The 15,496-nt window shown below is 43.7% G+C and overlaps 1 protein-coding gene across 3 annotated transcripts in view; it reads right to left on the reverse strand.

Annotated features, from left to right (window-relative positions):
• The window catches only part of LOC105480844 (dedicator of cytokinesis 2), a 434,017-nt gene that overhangs the window by 379,615 nt on the left and 38,906 nt on the right, over positions 1 to 15,496 (reverse strand). For all 3 annotated transcript variants that reach the window (XM_011740035.2, XM_011740036.2, XM_011740037.2), the window contains 3 exons: positions 10,707 to 10,842; positions 8,223 to 8,377; positions 3,217 to 3,298 (listed from right to left, as the gene is read on the reverse strand). In XM_011740035.2, the coding sequence (XP_011738337.2) occupies positions 3,217 to 3,298; positions 8,223 to 8,377; positions 10,707 to 10,842 (373 nt within the window). The remainder of the gene's footprint in view (positions 1 to 3,216; positions 3,299 to 8,222; positions 8,378 to 10,706; positions 10,843 to 15,496) is intronic.

The following is a 15,496-nucleotide window of genomic DNA, read 5'->3' on the forward strand; positions in this document are numbered from 1 at the left end:
CCTTATACAGAATTTTGCTCCAAACCATGGTGTCTCCCAGTCATTTCTGCTTTGGCCTTATAAAACTCGAAAGTGTTGGGGAAGCAGGACAATGGAACTTAACAAGTGACACCTGATTTAGGAACTCATTAGTTCTTCTTTTATTGTTCACTCTTGTTTCCTGTGTGTTAGCAGCCACCCCGAAACTGGGCTAAATCTTAGGGAACCTCATAGTATATGCTGCTTTCCTCTTACACAGCCTTGAGGGGTGCACCCTTACAAAACAGAGGGAAAGGGCCGGGAGCAGTGGCTTATGCCTGTAATCCCAGCACTTTGGGAGGCAGAGGTGGGTGGATCATGAGGTCAGAAGATTGAGACTATCCTGGCCAACATGGTGAAACCCTGTCTATACTAAAATACAAAAAATTAGCCGGGTATGGTGGCATGCGCCTGTAGTCCCAGCTACTTGGGAGGCTGAGGCAGGGGGATTGCTTGAACCCAGGAGGTGGAGGTTGCCGTGAGCCGAGATTACACCACTGCACTCCAGCCTGGCGACAGAGCAAGACTCCATCTCAAAAAATAAAAATAAAAATAAATAAATAAATACATACCTAAATAAATAAAACAAAACAGGAGGAAAGTCAACAGTCAACTGGACCTACATGCCAGGCTCAGAGAGGCTCAAAGAGCTGGAAGCCTTCCCCCAACATAGGAGACCAGGAAGAGCTAACATCCAGAGAGGGAGGAAATAAGGCCAGCAAGACACATGCTTGCCAAGTCTTATCTCATCTCTAATTTAAATGTCACCTCACCACCCAGTTGAAAGTAACTTCCAGTCACATACCATCACATCACCCTGTTTTAATTATCCTGCATTGCTTGGATTGCTTTCTGACATTGCTCTTGTTTATTTGTGCATGCATTTTATTATCTGAATTTAACCCTACTGCACCATGAAAGCACTCACTGCTGTATCGCCAGTGCTTTGCACAGAGCACATGCATAGTAGGCACTCATTGGCTAGCTCTTGGATCGATACAAGAAGTGAGAGCACCATCACCTTCCTTGCCCCTGATATGGTCTGGATCACTGTCCCCACCCAAATCTCATGTTAAAATGTAATCCCCAGGCTGGAGGTGGGACCTGATGGGAGGTGACTGGATCATGGGGGTGCTTTCTTATGGTTTAACACCATGAGAAATGATGATAGCAAGTTCTCCTAAGACCTGGTTGTTTAAAAGTGGGTAGCACCTCTCCCTGTCTCTCTTTTTCCTGCTCTGGCCACATAGGACAAGGCTGCTTTCCCTTTGCCTTCTGCCATGATGGCAAGTTTCCTGAGGCACCCCGAGAAGTCGAGCAGATGCCAACATCATGCTTCTCGTACAGTCTGCAGAACTATGAGCCAATTTAACCTCTTTTCTTTACAAAGTACCCAGTTTCAGGGATTTCTTTATAGCCATGCAAGAATGAACTAATACACCCCCAAATCAGGACTCTGATCATGTCAACAGAGGGAAGCATCCGCCTGTTGAGCCTGTCAACCAAGGCACTCAACTCCACTTGTTCTGAGGAGCCGAAGCGTGGCCCAGGCAGAATTCCATGAAGGTAACATTACATTCTCATTAATGCTGTGTGACACAAATTTACTGATGCTCTTTCCCCCATGTTTACATCATGAATTGGTTCTCTGCAAAATGAACCACTGATTGATTCCCCGTCCTTCCCCCTCTCACGAAACATCTGTCTTGTGGTTTAATCAGGAAGGCCTGTGGGACTCTCCTATTTATCAAGAAAACAAATAGGCTCCTCCTTCTAACTAATAACAGATAAACAGGATGGAGGCACATCTATATATGCCAAGGCAACTTTGCCTAAGCAATTAGAACCTATGATCCTATTCCATGCCTCTGGCCCATTTTTTAAGAAAATAACAAACAAAATTAATCAGCTATACCTCAGTCTAATCACAACATAACATAAGACATTGCAATTAATGGGCTGTAACTGGAAAATTATTGTAGAGCAAGGTAGGTTAATCTAGCATGTCGGTCACTCCTGGATCCAACTCATCTGTTTGGTCAATGTCCAAATCCCTCCCTGACTCCTTCTCTGTAATTTCCCTTGCGGATACAGGCAATATAGTGGAAAAAATCTCATAAATAATGTTCTCCCCAAAGGAGCTTACAGACAATGCTAAGATATTTAGGTGTCTTAAGATCACACTTGCTGGGCGCAGTGGCTCACACCTGTAATTCCAGCACTTTGGGAGGCCGAGGCAGACAGATCACGAAGTCAGGAGTTCGAGACCAGCCTGACCAACATGGTGAAACCTCATCTCTACTAAAAATACAAATATGAGCCCAGTGTAGTGGTGTACGCCTATAATTCCAGCTACTCAGGAGGCTGAGGCAGGAGAATTGCTTGAACCCAGGAGGGCCGAGATGGTGCCACTGCACTCCAGCCTGAGCCACAGAGCGAGACTCCATCTCAAAAAAAATAAATAAATCCATAAAAAATCACACTCTTAGCACACACCCTTATGGAGACAGGATGAGAAATGGGTCTGTACCGGAAATTATAACCTTTACTTATCTCCTTCTTTCCCGTTTCCACTATTCAGAGCTAAAAAGCCAGCTTCACTCTCAGAAATAAATCATCCAAATAACAATTGATTTCAACATTTCTATGTACATGTCTTGCCCAGTGAGTATTGGTATTTAGAAGGATGATCCTAAGGACCCACCAGATCGTTAGTCATCTATGACTTAATTATGTTCAGAATGTCCAATTTACCAAGGCAGTCAATGTTCTAGGAAGGTCCTATTTTTTTCTGATATATTTTAGAAAGATTTTTCAGAAAGCCCTGAACAAAGAAAGGAACTCAGGTTAATCATGAATGAACTGGAAAATCAAAATAGCTGTTGTGCCCAGTTCACCTGGGCATTATTGCTCAAAGAAGTTGGTGCTTGTTTATGTAGCATTCTGCATCTGTTCTGTGTGTATGCAGGAGTCAGACAGATAGGGAGAGATGAGGAGAGACAGAGGTGAACATCCATCTTCCCAAAAGCTTCCTCAAGGCACACAATGTCCTTTGTCGGCTTCGGATTTCTGCATGAAGCCCAGAACACAGCTCTGCAGGAGAGCCACACTCCACCCTGAGCTTCTGACCAGCCTTATTTCCAAGGTTACGTTTTCGTAGGTGGGGAACACGGTAATGAGAAGAGGGTGCACACTCACCGTGAAGACCACCTTCAGGTTGTTGAGCATCTCAATCTCCTTAGGGAAGCCCCGGCTGCCCCATCGCACTAGGTAGTTCTCACTGTGGGAAGAAGAGTGGCAGCCTGTTACTGACAGGGGACCTGGCATCCATTTAATAAAAACATTCACCAAGCATCTACTATGTGCCCAACACATTACTGGCTGCTGGGTGTAGGCAGCTGTTTAAGATAGAAATGGTCCTTCCCTCCGAGAGATCACAGTTGTGTTGAGAGACAGACATTAGACGGGCAAGAGCAAAGAACTATTAACATATGTGTATTTCCCACTTCTGTCCCTCTCCCATCTGCTAAGCAAATTCTGGCACAGCTGTCTAATATTTTTGAAGAGCATCTGCATACTGATAGAGGTTACTGAGAATGGCAGAGATGACAGGGGAAAGGACTTTAGTATATTTTATTGGACATTAAGAATATATTTACCCTTTCCGGCCCATTCCCCATTCAACACTGAGTAAAGATCTGAATTACTTTAAGTTACCCTTTGAATGTAGAGCTGTTTCCTTGAGTGGAATGTCATACTGTGATGGGTCATATAGGGTCTCAGCCATTATCTAAGATACAATTAAATAACTGTTTAAATGCCATTGTGACACTATTTATATAAAATTGTGCTACAAGCTAAGAACCCTGAATCTAAAAATCCAAAATATGAAATGCTCCCAAACCTGAAAATTTTTAAGTGTCAACATGATGCTCAAAGGAAATGTTCATCAGAACATTTTAGATTTCAGACTTTTGGATTAGAGATGCTCTACTGGTAGGTATATATAATGCAAATATTCCAAAATCCAAGAGAAAATCTGAAATCCAAAACACTTCTGGTCCCAAGCATTTTAAATAAGGAATAGTCAGCCTGTATAAAGGAAAAGTTCAGGATGTTGTATTAATGTATATCAAATGGACCTGACCTAGTGGGTGGTCAAGGAAGTCTTTGCTGAGGAAATGACATGAAATAAAGTTGGTCAGGAAAAGAAGGTAGGAAAGGGAAATGTTTCAGGCAAAGTCAACACAAGTAAAGGCCATGAGTCAAGAAGGAGCTGGATGCATCTAAGAAACAGATTCAAGGGGGCTGGGCGCAGTGACTCATGCCTGTAATCCCAGCACTTTGCGAGGCCAAGGTGGGCAGATCATCTGAGGTCAGGAGTTCGAGACCAGCCTGGGCAACATGGTGAAACCCCATCTCTACTAAAAATATTTAAAAAGTAGCCAGGTGTGGCAGTACACACCTGTAGTCCCAGCTACTAGGGTGGCTGAGGCAGGAGAATCACTTGAACCTGGAAGGCGGAGGTTGCAGTGAGCAGAGGTTGTGCCACTGCACTCCAGCCTGGGTAAAAAGGGAGACCCCCATCTCAAAAAAATAAATAAAAACAAACAGATTCAAGGGAAAGTTACAAGAGAAAAATTAGAGGGAGATGCTAGATCACATAGGCTTTGTAGGTCATTCAAGGATTTTGTCTTGATGCTGAGAGTAATGGAAACCCATTGGAGGGTTTTATGAGGAGCAGCTACATGGTTCTGACATACGATTCTTTACCATCTCACATCTCCTAGCAGCCATCATGCTGGTCAGTCCCATCACTCCAGGAAGACAGAGAAGTCTAGCACTTATTTAAGTTAGAAGAAGCTTAATATAGTTTGCTGAGTTGAGTCATCAGACTTTCCATGCCATCTAGGAGCATATAGTCAGTGCTAAATAAGTGCCCATTACTTTGAATTAAAAACAAGATTTTTTAAAAATTTAAAACTCAAGTTAGCCTAAGAAGGCATAAAAGAATTCAGCAAAATTAAAGGGACGTGACTTCCTTTTAGAGCTTTTTTTTTTTTATCTCTAATGTCTGGTTCCTCTCTCTCCAGTCACCCCTAAAAGGTTAATGAGAGCAAACTGAGCAGAGTTCAAGCAGGCAGTGGGGCCAATAGCAAAAATGAACATAGTCCCAGATTAACCAATGCTTAAAACTCAATCAAGTTAAGTGGATCTTTTCATCTTTTGTGTTTTTTTCAGTAAGATCTAAAAATTGTAGTGGAGTTTGCAGTAAACTAACCAGGAATGCTCCATCCAAAATTTTTTTTTTATTTTTAATTATTTCTCGTTGGTAATTTCTGTACTGTTGTTAGTGAAATGCTTAGACACATTCCAGTAACTTCCATCATATGTAGGCAAGCCCCTCAGTGACCCAGCTTGCTACATCTAAACAGCAAGCATCAGCAATTTTCTTCCAGGAGAAGCACAATCATAAAAATCATAAATAAGGACAGCAATCTGGAGGGCTGAGCTGGCCCCATCCGTCCTCACCCAGGAAGATCTAGGTGGTAGAATCTGAAGGCTACGGCACCAAGACAGGTAAGACCTCCTCCAAATGACACCCTCCTCGGAGGAACAAGGAGTACTATTCCAACTCCTCATCACACAATTTTTGGGCATAAGACTTACTATTAGACTGATACCTGAACTGCTTCTCTTTTGTCCTGTAAAAATTTACATTAAATTTCCCAAACAGGATCCCTTCAGGGATCTACTGGGGACCTGACCATGATTCAGTCCAACACTGAAACATCGATCCCAGCTATATTCTCCCCAGTCCACATCTGGGCCACACTGAAGATGTCTTAACATGCCTGTTTTTCACTGTATGTCGACCCTGGCCAGAGCAGGCAGGAGCCCAGATTTCTTGCTTAGGGGAAGAGCAGCTCTTCATAGTGAGACTGACATTGGGAGTGTTCCCAGATTCCCCTCCCCACTTCCTGCATTGTGCCTCTTCTCTTTTTCCTTTGCTTTCTCCTCTTTATGCGATTGCTGGTTTCTACCCGCTTTGTCCTCCTCCCTCTGCTCATCCCCACTCTCCCAGGGCTGGCTCTCATCTCCAGCACTCTCAGAGATGTCACTCAGGCACACCCCATTGAGCATGGCATGCCAGGTGGCACGGCAGGGAGCACAGCTGCCACCTTGCTGATTCATGGCCTCCCTCCACAGAGATGGTCCAGCCATCCATCACTGAGATGGGGCCAGCCAACCACACTCCCTCGTCAATGTGGCAGGCAGTAAGCACTTTTAGGATCTGCTTGTGAGCACTTTCAGATCTGTTGTGTGTCATAGGCCCCATACTATTCCCTCTCAGTTGCTTCCAAGGCTCCTGAAACTGCAACCAGTGAGCGTTTCAGGAACCTTGGGAGTAACTGAAAGGAAACAGCAAGGGGCCTCTGCCTCTGACACCCAAAGCAATTCAAGGTGGGCCTAAGGGACCAGGGACACTCATTCTCAGTGTCCACGAAGGCTAAGCCAGGTGAATTGGGCTGAATCTTTAAGGTTAGGGACTTTGGTGCATAATAAATACCTTTCCACCATAATGGTACTGAAACCCTGGTGAAAATGGTTTAGAATACTTGACACAACTCATTCCTTGGTGACAGACTTAAGTGGGAAATAGCTTGTCTTTGGAGTCAGATGGGCCTGTGTATAAATCCCAGCTCTGCTCTTTACAAATATTTGCGACTTTGGGCAAGTTGCTTGACTTCCCTGAGCCTCATTTTCTCATCCTAATGACACGGAACCGTGAGGATTAGATGGGACAATGTACAGACCCCAGCACATTCTTCTGAGATGGACAGCCCCTCCAGTTTTATGCATGTCTCCAAGAGGCTGCTGTTTACTGAAGCACCACTGTTCACCAGGCATGGTGTATTCATTCATTTCATCATCATAGCAACAAGCCAGGAAGACATCAACAAGCCAGGAAGACAAAAGCAGAGAGATCATGTTCTAGCTCCTTTCTAATGTGTGTCTCTACAAAAAAATTAAAAATTAGCCAGGCGTGGTGGCACATGCCTGTATTCACAGTCAGTGGCCTCAAATATGAGACCATGTCTTGGTCTAAAACCCTAATGGAGGGGACAGGCAGTGGTTGCTTGAGAGGAAGGATGGTCTGAGCAGAGGTTAGGAGTCTGGCAGTGGGAGCTGGAGGAGCAGCAAAGTCTCTTCCCTGGAGATTCCCAAAAGTATTTTCCCTTCCTTGAGCCAAGGCACCCAGAAGTTCCCTCACTTCCTCCATTGCCAAGAACAACTTATTAAAGTAGTAATGATAACAGCCACTGCCCCTTGCGGTACAGGCACCATGTGCCAGGCCTTGTGTATCACAACTCTTTCTCATGAAAGCCTGAAGGAAATGACCCTGTGAGGTCAGCACTCACATTGTGCAGATGGGAAACTCAGGCTTAAGAAATATTAACAACCTGCCCCACGTTAAGAAAGAGTAAAGGCTGGGGCCAAGATGTGAACCCAGACGAATCTCAGAGCCTATACCCTTAGCCTATTGCCGCTACAGAGGATTTGGAGCATTCATTTCTTAACTCCTATTCTGAAAGTAGATACTGGCAGGGAGCAGTGGCTGACACCTATAATCCCAGCACTTTGGGAAGCCAAGGTGGGAGGATCACTCGAAGCCAAGAGTTCGACACCAGACGGGACAATGCAGCAAGACCCTGCCTCTACAAAAAATTAAAAATTAACCGGGTGTGGTGGCGCATGCCTATAGTCCCAGATACTCAGGAGGCTGAGGTGGGAGAATCGTTTGAGCCTAGGAGTTCAAGGCTACAGTGAGCTGTGATCGCATCCATACACTCCAGCCTGGGCAGCAGAGTGAGACCCTGTCTCAAAACAAAAAAGTAGTAGACATTTTTATTCTAGCCAATGCTACTTGTCTGAATCTTATTATTTCTGACTGTTTTCTGGTAATCAAAATCTATTTTACAAAACCCTACAACCATAAACTCCACTGTGGGAAAAAACTGGTGGTAAATAACACTTCCACTCAACTCCTACACCCTCCAAAGAAGTTATTTCCACGTTCTCACTAAGGCACAGTCTCTTTTCCAGGTGGAAATTGCTCCGTAAGTGAGGATGGAAGGAAAAGATGCTCTGTGCACTGCTTCCCACAGTCAGAGAAGTAGGGCAACACTGGACATACCTACCTTATGACCGTTTGCTTGTTGGGGTCATAGAGAGACATGAAGAGCTCAGCATCTTCCCCAATTCTGCACACAAAGTTTCTCACAAACACATAGAGGCTATGGGTGGGGGATGAGGAGATCCGGGAATACATTCCATAATCTGGCTGGTCTTTTGACTGAAAGGCAGAAGGAAGAAGGAAAGAAGATAGAGAAAATTAGCCTGGCACCACTCAGAGCAACACAGAGATAGTCAAGGACATTGGGTTCAAGCCTGAAGTGTTGGACATTCCACCCAGCTCTGCCATCAAAAGCTTCTGCAACTTGAATCAATTCACTTTGACTCTCTTGGCCTGTATTTTTCTATCTTGGGAAATGTCGCCACTGACCCAGACTTCCTCATAAAGTTAGTGTCATAAAAAGCAAAAACTATAAAAGAAAAATATTGCTTAAATGGATTTTATCAAAACTATAAACTTTTGCTCTTTGAAGGATGCAACAGCTAGGTGCAGATTTGGAGAAACTAGCAAAACATATCTGACAAAGAATTTGTATCTAGAATATACGAATGACTCTTACAACTAATTTTGAGGAAAATAACCCAATTTAAATGGGCAAAATGTTTGACCAGACACTTCCCAAGAGAAGGTACAAGTGGAAATGACAGGAATCACATGAAGAGATACTCAACATCACTGCACATCAGAAAAATGAAAATTAAAACTACAATGAGATACCACTACACAACCGCTAGTATGCCTAAGTTAAAAAGTCTGATAATATCAAGTGTTGACAAGGATGTAGAGCAACTAAAACTCTCATATATTGCTGGTAGAAATGCAAAATTGGGCTGGTGTGGTGGCTCACACCCGTAATCTCAGTACTTTGGAAGGCTGAGATGGGCTGATCATTTGAGTCCAGGAGTTCAAGATCAGCCTGGGCAACACAGTGAAAGCCCATCTCTACAGAAAATAAAAAAGGTTAGCCAGGCATGTTGATATGCACCTGTGATCCCAGCTACTTGGGAGCCTGAGGTGGAACAACCACCTGAGCCCAGGGGGTCAAGGCTGCAGTGAGCTGTGATCACACCACTACACTCCAGCCTGGGTGATAGAGTGAGACCCTGTCTCAAAAAAACAAAAAAACAAAAACAAAAAATTGTACAGCCATTTCAAGAAATAGCATGGCAATACCTTAAAAAGTTATATATACACTTATCATATGATCCAGCAATCCCACTGCTAAGTATTGCCCAAAAGGAATCAAAACATGTCCAAATAAGGATTTGTTTCCCAATGTTCATGGTTGCATTAGTATAATAGCTCTGAACTGAAAACTTACCCAAATGCCCAATAATTGGTCAATGCTATATACCATTGGTAACTGGTCAGTGGTGTACTGACTCAGTAATAAAAGGACCAAAATGTTAATATGCACAACAACATAAACCTCAAAAACATCATGCTGAGTAAAAGTCAAACACAGAAAATTAATACTGCATGGATTCCATTTATATGAAACTCTAGAAAAGGCAAATCTACAGTGACAGGAAATTATAGGTTGCACGGGGTTTGGGGCTGGAGACGGAGCACAAAGAAACTTTTAGGATGATGGAACTGTTCTTTATCTTGATTGTCATGACGTTTATCCAACACAATATATTATTACGATTCATTAAAGCATAATTTAAAATGAGTGAAATGTACTGTATGAAAATTATATCTTAATAAATCTAAAAACACAATTGCTTTCAAATAATACAGAGCAGCTAAAATAAGTTTTTTAATAAAAATCAGACTGTTAACCTTTCCTTGAACTCTTTCACTGATTTCCCATCAGTGGGAATAACATCAAAACTCTTTTCCAAAACCCCTCAGGCGCTTCGAGATCTGGCTCCACCTACCTGCCTCTGCAAATCGTTGCCTGAACTCCCCCACTGTTCACCACACCTCATCCTTGTTTGGCTTTCCTACTCCTTCAATAGTCAGAATGCAGTCCTACCTCAGGGCCTTTGCACCTGCTGTGCCCTGTGCCTGGAACACCCTGTCCCAGATCATCCCAGGCCTGGTGCCTTCACATGATTCAGGTGTCAGCTCAAATGTCACTCTTGAGAGAGGGCTTTCATGGCCGTGCCTTTTAACATAGCTCCTGAGTCACTTTGATTCACATAACCCTGGTTCATTGCCTTTTATAAACTCATCTGGAATTAATATTTTCACTTATTTATTTAATTTTTTATCGCCTTTCTTCTATTCTCCCTTCTGGAAGCTACAAGTGCCAAGAGATCGAGAAACTTGCCTGGCATTTAACTACCTGTGAGATGGATGTTAAATGAATTACAGATGTGGGTACAAAACCACAGTTAAACACATGTGGCTGCTGATCATCTCAGGCCATAGACAGATCCCCTTGAATAATACACAGTCTGGTTCATTAGCCCATTGTTTTAAGTTTATGATGTGCTCAATGATTGGATCACTTGGCCAAAGCCTATTTAGTAAAGCTCACCATTTCTTCTTTGATACGCTCTGTGATTTTACCAGTTGCTTCCTCATGTGCATGGAACAAGCTGATGACGCTGGTATTATCGGGGTCCAAGATGTTTCCGTCTTCATCTCTGACAATCAAATCCAGCTCAAGGATTCTGTAAAGCAAAAACTGGAGGTGAAGATAAATCAGGGGAGAACTTTAGGTCACTGGTGAGAAGCTTTTTACCAGAAAGTTCTACTGATTTCCGGGGATCATACAGTCGCAAAGAAGAGCTCTACCCTGATAGCCTGGGACACTGCTAGTGAGTGCATATTGGTATAGTAGACCCCCTTTGGAAGGTACTGTAGTAGTGTGCATTCATTTTTTAAAAAAGGTGTATTTTCCACGGTATTAAACTGAAACACCCAACACTTGAACTAGGATGTGTTGCAGCCTTGACTGCATCAGCAAGTATTGAAAAAAAAAAACAAAATGTCGGCTGGGCATGGCGACTCATGCCTGTAATCCCAACATTTTGGGAGGCCGAGGCGGGTGGATCACCTGAGGTCAGGAGTTCAAGACCAGCCTGGCCAAGATGGTGAAACCCCGTCTCTACTAAAAATACAAACATTAGCTGGGCATCATGGTGAGCTCCTGTTGTCCTAGCTACTCAGGAGGCTGAGACAGGAGAATTGCTTGAACCCGGGAGGCAGAAGTTGCAGTGAGCCGAGATTGCACCACTGCACTCCAGCCTGGGTGACAGAGTGAGACTCCATCTCACCAAAAAAAAAAAAAAAGTCTAAAAGAGAAATGGCTAAATCAACAGTGACCTATCTATAATGGAATACCATATAGCAGAGCTTTTAAAATAGTATATAGTTTTACTATATTTAATAATATATTTCAGTGCAAAAATCAAGCATGGAAAGATGCATATAGTGTACATACAATATTTATTTTTATAAATAAATAAATAATAAAACAAACAAAAAATAGGCCAGATATATTATCTGGGTGCATGTATAAAAGTAAGCTTATGTATGAAAGAAAGCTCTGAATGAAAAAAAGGACCAAACTACCAACACAAGTTATCCGTGGGACAGGTAGGGGCCTAGGGCTGGAGGAGTAAAGGGGTCAAAGGTTACCTGTGCCTTGTCTCAATTTATTTAATTTTTTTTTAATGAGTCAGGATCTTGCTCTGTCTTCCAGGCTAGGGTACAGTGGCGTGATCATAGCTTCCCATAGCCTCGAACTCTTGGGCTCAAGCAATCCTCCCACCTCAGCCTCCTGAGCAGCTGGGACTACAGGCGCATGCCACCATGCCCAGCTACTACTGTACCTAGCCTCTTTTAAAATATATACAAAGAGGAGGTATTTATATATTATTCAATAAAAATTTGAAAATAGCACTTGGGGAAAAACAATCTCAGACATATTGACTGTTACCCACAGCTTGCTTTCAGCTATTTGACTTCCAGGCCACAAGCTTTTCCCTGTTTGGTACTGATTTGTTTCAATCACACCTGTCATCCTGACCAGCATCAGTGACACTAACAGCAGCAAACTCACACAGCACTTACAATAAGCTCACATAGGATAAGTGTTTTACATAAAATTAATCCATTTAATTCTCATAACAACCCTATGAAGGAGATATTATTAATAACCCCATTTTACAAATGAAGAAAAGACTGAGGATATGAGGACTAATTAATTTGCTCAAGGTCATATAGCCAGTGAACACTAAGAATACATCTCTGTCCACACTCACAACCTCTCTGGTATGCTTGCTATAATAGATAGGAGGAGCCTAGGAGCAATGTATGGGTTGCAGGGTGGGGTAGGGTATGTTTGCAGAAACTTTAACTTGAAACTGCTTTTGCACTTGATATTGAGATGAAGAGCCTCAGTTGTCCATACAAAGAAGATAACAGGAGGTGGGCTGATGGATTCTGAGAAGGCCAACCGTAGCTGCTTGGTTGCCACTACTAAGTACCAGATTCTGGAAGGGCAGCAAGACAAATGAAGGAGACTACGTCTTCATCTCTATCAGAGAATCGAATTGAGAGGCACATCTCTCATCTTGTCCAAATGTAGTCGGAAGGTAGCCAAGGTTCACCCATTTGTGCACACTCATTAGGAAATTAACTCCCAACTCAATATGACTCATAATGGTGCACAGCCATGCTGCCTAATGGCAATGCTAAGGGGGAAGAAACACATTCAGCTAATGCTTAGCAGAGGCTCTCCTGACCTTGGAAAAGATGGAGCATTGCCAATACATAATTTAATGCCAAGATCTCTCTGGCTGTTCTCCTCAATATGTATCGAAGTGGATTCAGTTCTAAAATACATGAATAAAACATTCTCCTAGGTCTGGCTATCTTGGGATGTGGAGAAGTCATTTGAGGATTCCTCAATCCTTGGACATCAAAATCACTTGGAACTTTGGGAGCTTCAGTAGGATTGACAGGACTCCTGTGACCTAGGGGCAGGAGAGGCTGTCCTCCACAGCCTCTGAATGCAGCCACCATGCATTTTGGTGAGCAGAACATTTAGGCATCCTCTCATCAGGATGTAACCCCACTGCTCTCATCTGTTCAAGGAAGTGATCAAATGAAGCCAAGATGAGGGTAGAGGGAAAAGCCGCCACTGTATGCATATAAAATAAAATTTTAAAAAAAGGTAAACTCAGCTGGGCATGGTGACATGCACCTGTAGTCCCCGCTCCTCGGGAGGCTGAGGTGGGAGGAACACTTGAGCCCAGGAGATGGAGACTGTAGTAAGCTATGATTGTACCACTGCATATGCCACCTAAAAATCTGTGATGGCTCCCCACTGCTGTCTGGACAATCCAGACTCACTTGGCACTAAAATCCTCAAGGTTCCAGCCCCAGTCCACCCATGTCTTCCTCTCCGTGGTCACGTGAACCTTTCATCTCCCACATTCTTTCCCTCTGAGTTTCTCTTCTCCATTTCACCTAATAATTCCTGCTGGTCTAGTTAGATTCAGAGTGGTTGTCATCTCCACCCTGACTCCCACCCCCACATCCTCCAACCTTCTTGCCCATGCTTCCTGCACTCCTAATGTGTATGACTTCCGACTGAAAGTGGCTGTTTACTTCTCTGCCTCCCTTATTAACCCACATGGCTCTTGGAAGGCAGTAGAGTGCAGCAGTTAAGCACTTGAACTCTGCAGCCACATTATCAGTTCAAATTCCACTGCATCTTGAGCAAAATCACCTGCTGTTCAAAAGACCACCGGGATGGCTAAATAGTAGAAAGTATAACCAAGGAGCTCAGCTTCAAAATGCGTTTTAAAACTTTTTTCTTGGCCAGGCTCGGTGGCTCACACCTGTAATCCTAGCACTTTGGGAGGCCGAGGTGGGTGGATCACAAGGTCAGGAGTTCGAGACCAGCCTGGCCAATGTGGTGAAACCCCGTCTCTACTAAAAATACACAAATTAGCCAGGCGTGGCAGCATGCGCCTGTAGTCCCAGCTACTTGGGAGGCTGAGGCAGAAGAATCACTTGAACCCGGGAGGTGGAGGTTGCAGTGAGCTGAGATCATGCCACCACACTCCAACCTGGGCAATAGATCGAGACTCTGTCTCAAAAAAAAAAAAAAAAAACTCAAGATGTAGCCTTGAGAAAAACTGTAGAAACCTTTTTTTCCTTAGTCTTAACATATACCCTTGAAACCTACTTTGAAGCTCCATTCCCTTCCCTCTTCTACCATATACGCTCTTACTCCATGCACATTTACTTAACTCTATGCTTGTTAAGAAATTCCAGGGGCTAATTGAAAACAAACCAGGCATGAGGGTGCAGCTACAGAATTCTCCCCCACTTAAAGACTGCCTCAAGATGGATCGACAGCCTGGCCACTGTCAAGATGGCACCAGCCTGTTCTCCAGACCAGCATCAGGCCTAGACACATAGCCCCAGCACCCTGCACAGCCCCTGCATGCCTCCCACATCCAGCTTCCCTTTCTGAAACCCTTGCCCTCAGCCCAGAGTCTTGAAGTGGTTTCTAGAGGGGTGAGCCTGTATGTTTCCCCATGACTAGCTTTGGAAATAAAGTCACTTTCCTTACAATGCACTTTGTCCCTGTTACTGGCTTTGCAAGCAGCGGGCAACAGAGCCTGCGCTTCATTACAAAAGGAGAACCTTACTGGTGACATTGGTTTGCAAACTTTGAAGAGAAAGGAGAACCTTACTAGCGACATCGGTTTGCAAACTTTGAAGAGACAGTCTCTGGTATGTGTGGAAGGTGCCCTTTCTTTGAAGAGGGGAAGGATGTGTTGGGTTTTATGCCTCACAGAGCCAACATCATACATAGTCAGCAGGTTTGGGGAAAAAATTAATGTATTTATGGAGACAAGAGCATACACTATGGGTAAACGTGTATGTAACATACAGCCCATGTTCACTTTGGGGTGGGGTTTATTATTAAAATGAGGTGAAACTTGGCACTTTACATCAAAAGGTGAACTACTGGACACAGTTTGTGGACAGCCTTAAGCTAGCTGAAACTGGCTTAAGGTTTGCAGTTCTCTATCAAAAAAGAATGTTTAGCAGGCCAGTCCTCTGTCCACTTAGAGTTATAGTGGTGTGGATGTAAATCAGAGTTAGGAGGGGTCTGATAATCTGCCTGATGGCTCCTATTGTTAGGGAGTTTGGCAAGAGGGTGTTTTTCTCGTAGCTGTAGGAATTTAGGGAGTTGCCAAGCCAGCTCCCCTGAACGCTCAACCCGACCCATAGGTAGCTGTTGTTTCCTGAACCTTAGGGTCCATCTTAGTTGACAAAGAGGCATCTAGGTTGGTTTCT

This window comes from Macaca nemestrina, chromosome 6, assembly GCF_043159975.1.
Source record: "Macaca nemestrina isolate mMacNem1 chromosome 6, mMacNem.hap1, whole genome shotgun sequence".
NCBI lineage: Eukaryota > Metazoa > Chordata > Mammalia > Primates > Cercopithecidae > Macaca > Macaca nemestrina.